At 44.5% G+C, this 7,774-nt stretch overlaps 1 protein-coding gene across 1 annotated transcript; it reads left to right on the plus strand.

The window, feature by feature from the left end:
- The first annotated feature begins 2,863 nt into the window (after positions 1-2,863).
- Positions 2,864-5,872, plus strand: LOC141047010 (uncharacterized). The gene is made up of 2 exons (XM_073541920.1): positions 2,864-3,255; positions 4,192-5,872. Exon 2 carries the CDS (start codon positions 4,697-4,699, stop codon positions 5,870-5,872), a length of 1,176 nt encoding a protein of 391 aa, XP_073398021.1. The 5' UTR covers positions 2,864-3,255; positions 4,192-4,696.
- The last annotated feature ends 1,902 nt before the right edge of the window (positions 5,873-7,774 follow it).

A 7,774-nucleotide genomic window follows, 5' to 3' on the forward strand; every position in this document is an offset into this window, starting at 1 on the left:
GGGGGAATATAGGGACGCGGGGGTGTGTGCGTACCAGCAGGGAGGCATATAGAGAGAAGGGGGCCGTGTGTGTGCCAGCAGGGGGGCATATAGTGACCGGGGGGGCATATCCAGGATGGGATGGGGGGGCTATGTGCCAGCACAAGGGGGCAATGTGCCAGGATGGGGGTTATATAGATACCAGGATGAGGGATATATACGGTATATTATTTGAAAGACGGATACTGGCATTATAAGACACACCTCCATTTAACATAAAAAAATGTTTTCTCTTTTTCTTCACCAAATTTGGGGGTGCGTCTTATAATCAGGTGCATCTTATAAAGCGAAAAATATGGTATATATATAATATATATATTTGAGGAAAAGTGACATATACAGTTGTGCTCCAAAGTTTACATACCCCGGCAGAATTTTTCTTTCTTGGGTGTTTTTTAGAAAATATGAATGATAACACCAAAACTTTTTCTCCACTCGTGGTTAGAGGTTGGATGAAGCAATTTATTGTCCAGTTACTCTGTTTTCTCTTTTTAAATCATAATGACAACCCAAAACATCCAAATGGCCCTGATCAAAAGTTTACATACCCTGGTGATTTTGGTCTGATAACATGCACAGAACTTGACATAAATGGGTTTGAATGGCTAGTAAAGGTAACATCCTCACCTGTGACAAACGCAAGGAAATTTTTCGGGATGCAAAGAAAAACCCACAAATAACATCAGCTCAAATACTGTACTCTCTGAAAACTAGCGGTGTGGCTGTTTCAAGATGCACAATAAGGAGACACTTGAAAAAAATATGGGCTGCATGGTCGAGTCGCCAGAAGAAAGCCAAATAACCTTGATCAAAAGTTCACATACCCCATTTCTTAATACAGCATAGTAATTCCCCCTCTAACATCAATGACAGTTTGAAGTCTTTTGTGGTAGTTGTGTATAAGGTTCTTTATTTTCTCAAATGGTAAAGGTGCCCACGCTTCTTGGCAAAAAGCCTCCAGTTCCTATAAATTCCTGGGCTGTTTATCATGAACTGCGCGCTTGAGATCTCCCCAGAGTGGCTCAATGATATTGAGGTCTGGAGACTGATATGGCTGCTCCAGAACCTTCACTTTGTTCTGCTGTAGCCAAAGACAGGTCGACTTGGCCTTGTGTTTTGGATCGTTGTCACGTTGGGTTGGAACGTCCAAGTACGTCCCATGCGCAGCTTTCGGGCTGATGATTGCAAATGTGCCTTCAGTATTTGGTGTTAACGTGCTGCATTAATCTTACATTCAACTTTGACCAAGTTCCCTGTGACTTTGCAGCTCACACATCCCCAAAACATCAGCGATCCACCTCCATGCTTTACAGTAGGAATGGTGTTCTTTTCATCATAAACCTTGTTGACTGCTCACCAAATATAACATTTATGGCTGTGGCCAAAAAGTTTAATGTTGACCTCATCACTCCAAATTACACTGTTCCAGAAGTTTTGAGGCTTGTCTCTGTGCTGTTTTGTGTACTGTAGGCAAGATACTTTGTGGCATTTTCGCAGTAATGGCTTTCTTCTGGTGACTCGACCACGCAGCTCATTTTTCTTCAAGTGACTCCTTATTGTGCATCTTGAAACAGCCACACTGCTAGTTTCCAGAGAGTCCAGTATTTCAGCTGATGTTATTTGTGGGTTTTTCATTGCATCACAATCAATTTCCCTGGCTTTTGACACAGGTCACAGGTGACCTGCTTCGCCCAACCACTAACCATGAGTGGAGAAAAACTTTTGGTGTTGTCATTCACATTCTCTGAAAAGAGGCCAAGAAAGCAAAAATTCTGCCGGGGTATGTAAACTTTTGAGCACAGCTGTATCTTCATCTGTGGGGTCCTGCAGCCGGGGTCACATCTATCAGTGCACATCACTGACCAGTCTTGTCTCTCTATCTGAGGCACCATGAGATTTATGGCAGCTGCTTTGAAGTCTTTTACAGATTGGGTGATGCTCGGGCCAATCGCACTGACATTGACCCGTTCTGTTTAAAAGTTCAAGCAGCTGCCATAAATCTACTGTGCCTCAGATAGAGACTGCATATATAGCACAAGAATACAGCAGGATCTTATCAGGTGGCTAGCCTCATCCTGCCACCTCCTCACTGCACAGTGCAGACATCACCAGGCAGAAATCTAAGGCTGGTTTCACATTTGCGTTTTTTAGCGCTGGAAAAAAACGCATACCTGCGCATGCATTTTTTCCCCTATATTTAACATGGGTGCGCATACCTGCGCACTGGTCAGCGCATGTATGCGATTTTCATGCGCTGCGTTTTTTTGGGGTGTGCGTTGGTATTTTCCAGACGCAGCATGTTGCATTTTTTGGCCCTTGAAAAAAGCGCATGCGCACGTATGCGCACGTTTTGCGCTAAAAATGGCCATTATAGCCTATGGATGCGCATACGTGCGCACTGGCATGCGCAGGTATGCGTTTTTTTAGCGCTGCGTTTTTTTGGTGGTGTCCACTTGTTGTCCTAGTTATAATCTTCTAAAGTAAAAAAAAAAAAGTCTATATAAAGGAGGTGCCTGCCAAAACTCTGCCACTACTACACTGACAGATTGAAGAGCAGACAGTCAACCAAGAACCCATTATATCAGCGAAGAATGTGAGTATATTACATTATATGCCTGTCCTTTTAAATTATGTATGTACTAATGATTTTTATTATTTTTACATGCAGTATGTCTTCAGAATCAGAGTATTCCCCATCGCGGCAGGAATTGGCGCAAGCAGACCGTGAGGTGATTATTTTTGTGCATCTGGTAAGTATATCTGCTGCTTCTCCAAATCTCTTACGTTTTTTTCAACTTTTTTAAGACATCGTCATCATCCTCTTCTGTGGACGGGACTAGTGAGGGCGAAGAGCAGGAGCAGCGAAGCCAAGTCCCGGTGGTGATACGGAATGTAAGTATCAAATGATTTGTAATGTTCTTTATTTTTTATCTTCTATTTTTACTCTTTTTTATGTTTCTTTTTTTGTAACTTTTTATTCAATTTAAATTGGATTATTCTAATGAATGTGTTTTGTCTAGGTTCCACAACGAGATGAAGACGTGTACCTGGATAATGAGCAGCTCATCAGCCTGGTCCAGGAGCGTTCGCCGTTGTGGGACAGCCGTGACCGGCTGCACAAGGACATTGTGGTGACCCGGCGGCTATGGAATGAGGTGGCCGCAGCGTTGATGGATGGCTGGGACAGCGCCACAGCATCCTACAAAAAGGCGTTTAGTGAGTATTTCCCTGCTCTGTATTGTGCCGCAGTGACTGTTGTCCTTGACGGCACTGTTGGGTTTCGTGCTAGGTGTATTCTAGCAGGAAACCCAACAGTGTCATCGTGGTCTACAGTGACTGCTTTGAGTATTGTATTGCTACATTGTGCCGCAGTGACTGTTGTCCTTGACGGCACTGTTGGGTTTCGTGCTAGGTGTATTCTAGCAGGAAACCCAACAGTGTCATCGTGGTCTACAGTGACTGCTTTGAGTATTGTATTGCTACATTGTGCCGCAGTGACTGTTGTCCTTGACGGCACTGTTGGGTTTCGTGCTAGGTGTATTCTAGCAGGAAACCCAACAGTGTCATCGGGGTCTACAGTGACTGCTTTGAGTATTGTATTGCTACATTGTGCCGCAGTGACTGTTGTCCTTGACGGCACTGTTGGGTTTCGTGCTAGGTGTATTCTAGCAGGAAACCCAACAGTGTCATCGTGGTCTACAGTGACTGCTTTGAGTATTGTATTGCTACATTGTGCCGCAGTGACTGTTGTCCTTGACGGCACTGTTGGGTTTCGTGCTAGGTGTATTCTAGCAGGAAACCCAACAGTGTCATCGGGGTCTACAGTGACTGCTTTGAGTATTGTATTGCTACATTGTGCCGCAGTGACTGTTGTCCTTGACGGCACTGTTGGGTTTCGTGCTAGGTGTATTCTAGCAGGAAACCCAACAGTGTCATCGTGGTCTACAGTGACTGCTTTGAGTATTGTATTGCTACATTGTGCCGCAGTGACTGTTGTCCTTGACGGCACTGTTGGGTTTCGTGCTAGGTGTATTCTAGCAGGAAACCCAACAGTGTCATCGGGGTCTACAGTGACTGCTTTGAGTATTGTATTTCTACATTGTGCCGCAGTGACTGTTGTCCTTGACGGCACTGTTTTTTTTTTATCAACAGTGGACAAAGTCCGAACACGTTGGCGTTCGATCAAGGACCGCTTCAACAGTGATGTTCGTGCTGAGGGCCAGGTTCGCAGTGGATCTGCGTCAAGGACCAGAACTAGATACCGTCACTATAACGCGTTGCAGTTCCTAAGACCGGTCCTTGCCACGAGATTGTAAGTATTATAAATTTTGGGTTTTTATTTTTATTAATCTGTGTTTTTCTAATCCACAGCTGATGCTTCTTGTAAAGGCATGGTAGTAATGATTTTCCTTTCTTCAACAGCACCTGGAGCAGCACCCTGCAACCTGGCCCTGGAGCGGTCCTTCCTCGGACGTCCTCTGACCCGTCCCAGCCATCCGACAGCCAGGAAGCACCTTGCAGGTCAACCACACACACAGCTGGTGACCAGGAAGCTGGGCCATCAGGTGTTCCCCTGTCCCAGGTCTCTGCCACTGGTTATGCGGGCACTACCCGCCAGCGGCAGAGGGCCTTGGACAGGAATGTCTTGCCCGAGTTTATGCATTTGAGCGAGACATTTAATTCCAGCCTCAAGTCACTGTCCGACAGAGTTGAAAGCGGTTTTGCACTCATGGAACGTGGTTTTAACCACTTTGAACACCGCTTCAATTCTGTAGAACAGCGCCTTGACCGTCTGGAGGCCGACCTCAACAGACCAGCACACCATTTTTTTAGTAAGATTGAAAAGGGCATGGCGGAACACCTTAGTCCTGATCAACAGCTGAATGTGCTGCAGGCCTGCAACAATGCTTTCTTGCAGGCTATGCAGCATAATCGGTACGGTCAGCAGTCAGTGGTGTCCTTTCCACCTGTGCCACCATTGACTCGCTTCACCTCACTACCGACTTGTGCTGCATACCACTGCATGGACACCTCTATTCAAAGCCAGGACACCCACCGTTACACCACCACAAGTCTGAGTGCAGCTGGTCACTTCACCGACACCACCATGGCAAGCGCTGCTCCTGTCTGGAGCACCACCGCCACTCCCATGCATGCGTGGAGCTCAGCCACCACTAGGCAAACATGGAACAGCCCTGCCGCTACAACAACGTGTAGTAGCCCTGCCACCACCACTCTGCAAACCTGGACCATCACTGCCGCCACCAGTCCTCCTGCAAGGACGAGCACTGACAACGAAGAGCAGCAGCAGCAGCCACCTCAGCAGCAGCTCCAGCCACCTCATCAGCAGCCACCTCAGCAGCAGCAGCCACCTCAGCAGCAGCAGCCACCTCAGCAGCAGCTGCAACCACCTCAGCAGCAGCTGCAACCACCTCAGCAGCAGCAGCCACCTCAGCAGCAGTCGCCACCTCAGCAGCAGCCGCCACCTCAGCAGCAGCAGCCGCCACCTCAGCAGCAGCAGCAGCCACACCTGCAGACGGGGGACCTACACTCAATATTTGCCCCTACTTCAAGGCGAAATCCATCAAGGCGGGCATTGGGCCAAAGTCGGTCCAGGCACACAAGCCTACGGCGACATGCCATTACAACTAATGTACCTGAACAGATTTCCTCTCCTCCAAGTGTTCCTAGTTTGATTCCCTTAACTGGACTACCTTCCCCCACAAGTTTTGTTGCCCCTTCCCCTCAAACACCGTCTTCAACAGCAAGTGTTGCATATTCCCTGCACACCCCCAAATTGAAACCATCTGCCCCCAAACGCCGGAAAAAATAATTTTTTGGTTTATTTTTGTGATAAAAAATAAATTTACATTTGTGGTTCACCATTACTAAGTTTCATTAATGTTGTTTGCGCCGCTCACACACACTGATGGGTAAATACATGTTAAAAACCAACCCAAGGCCTAGTATAGTCATATGTGAAATAACATGGACTAGTATAGTCATACCAAGGCCTAGTGTAATAACTCGAGTTTTACCAACTTGGATCTGGTTTCATGAAAAACAAACTGTTGAAACTTGTCTTAAAAATAAGTTTCTTTCTAGTTTCACCAGTTTGTTTTTTGTGAAACAAGATGCTAGTTGTTAAAAATCGAGTTATTACAGTAGGCCTTGGTATGACTATACTAGGCCGTGGTATTTCACATATGACTATACTAGTAGGCCCAAGGCCTACTATACTCATATTTGAAATACCACGGCCTAGTATAGTCATTCAAAGGCCTAGTGTAATAACTCTAGTTTTACCAACTAGAATCTGTTTTCATGAAAAACAAACTGTTGAAAATTATAAGTTTCTTTCTAGTTTCACCAGTTTGTTTTTTGTGAAACAAGATGCTAGTTTTTAAAAATCGAGTTATTACAGTAGGCCTTGGTATGACTATACTAGGCCGTGGTATTTCACATATGACTATACTAGTAGGCCCAAGGCCTACTATACTCATATTTGAAATACCACGGCCTAGTATAGTCATTCAAAGGCCTAGTGTAATAACTCTAGTTTTACCAACTAGAATCTGGTTTCATGAAAAACAAACTGTTGAAAATTATAAGTTTCTTTCTAGTTTCACCAGTTTGTTTTTTGTGAAACAAGATGCTAGTTTTTAAAAATCGAGTTATTACAGTAGGCCTTGGTATGACTATACTAGGCCGTGGTATTTCACATATGACTATACTAGTAGGCCCAAGGCCTACTATACTCATATTTGAAATACCACGGCCTAGTATAGTCATTCCAAGGCCTAGTGTAATAACTCTAGTTTTACCAACTAGAATCTGGTTTCATGAAAAACAAACTGTTGAAACTTATAAGTTTCTTTCTAGTTTCACCAGTTTGTTTTTTGTGAAACAAGATGCTAGTTGTTAAAAATCGAGTTATTACAGTAGGCCTTGGTATGACTATACTAGGCCGTGGTATTTCACATATGACTATACTAGTAGGCCCAAGGCCTACTATACTCATATTTGAAATACCACGGCCTAGTATAGTCATTCAAAGGCCTAGTGTAATAACTTGTAAGTTGGAATGGAGCAGATTACATTCATCCACTCAATGCTGACTTGTATTCCCCATGGACTTTCATTGGGGTTGGGTTTTGAGGGTTGTGTTTTGAGAAAATCACATACTTTGTTTTCAACTAGTTGCACAATTTTCTCTTGAAAAAAAATGGTTTCCTGATTCATGGCCTGCAGCTTTGCTCGTTCCAATATATTTCACGCAGACTAGCAATGCTGCATTTTAACTCATATGTGTATTTACCTGCCCAGGTGTGTGAACATCAAAAAATTCAGTTATACATGGGAAGTTTATTAAATTGGAGTTTAAAAAATATAGTGCACTCAGTAATGGTATCAAATAAGGTTTTTTATTACCATAAACAAACAAAAATATTACACCATTTCATCTTGCCAGTGCACCCGTCCTACATCAGAAATAAAGTAGGCCGCAAATTGGTCCCTCATTTGGCCAACTTCAACGGATGACCTGAGAGTGTGCTGAGTGAATTCCGGCAATGGGTTAGGAGCATCATCGTCCAGTTCAAAGGTCGGGTGCTCTTTAGCCATCACAAAGTTATGTAGAACCACACAGGCCTTCACCACCTCATCGACTGTTTCAAGTTTAAGATTAATGGCCGTGCCCAGAATTCGCCATCTGGAAACAAGAATCCCAAAAGCA

Source organism: Dendrobates tinctorius, unplaced genomic scaffold (assembly GCF_039654945.1).
Source record: "Dendrobates tinctorius isolate UK_male_01 unplaced genomic scaffold, ASM3965494v1 ptg000125l, whole genome shotgun sequence".
Classification (NCBI taxonomy): domain Eukaryota; kingdom Metazoa; phylum Chordata; class Amphibia; order Anura; family Dendrobatidae; genus Dendrobates; species Dendrobates tinctorius.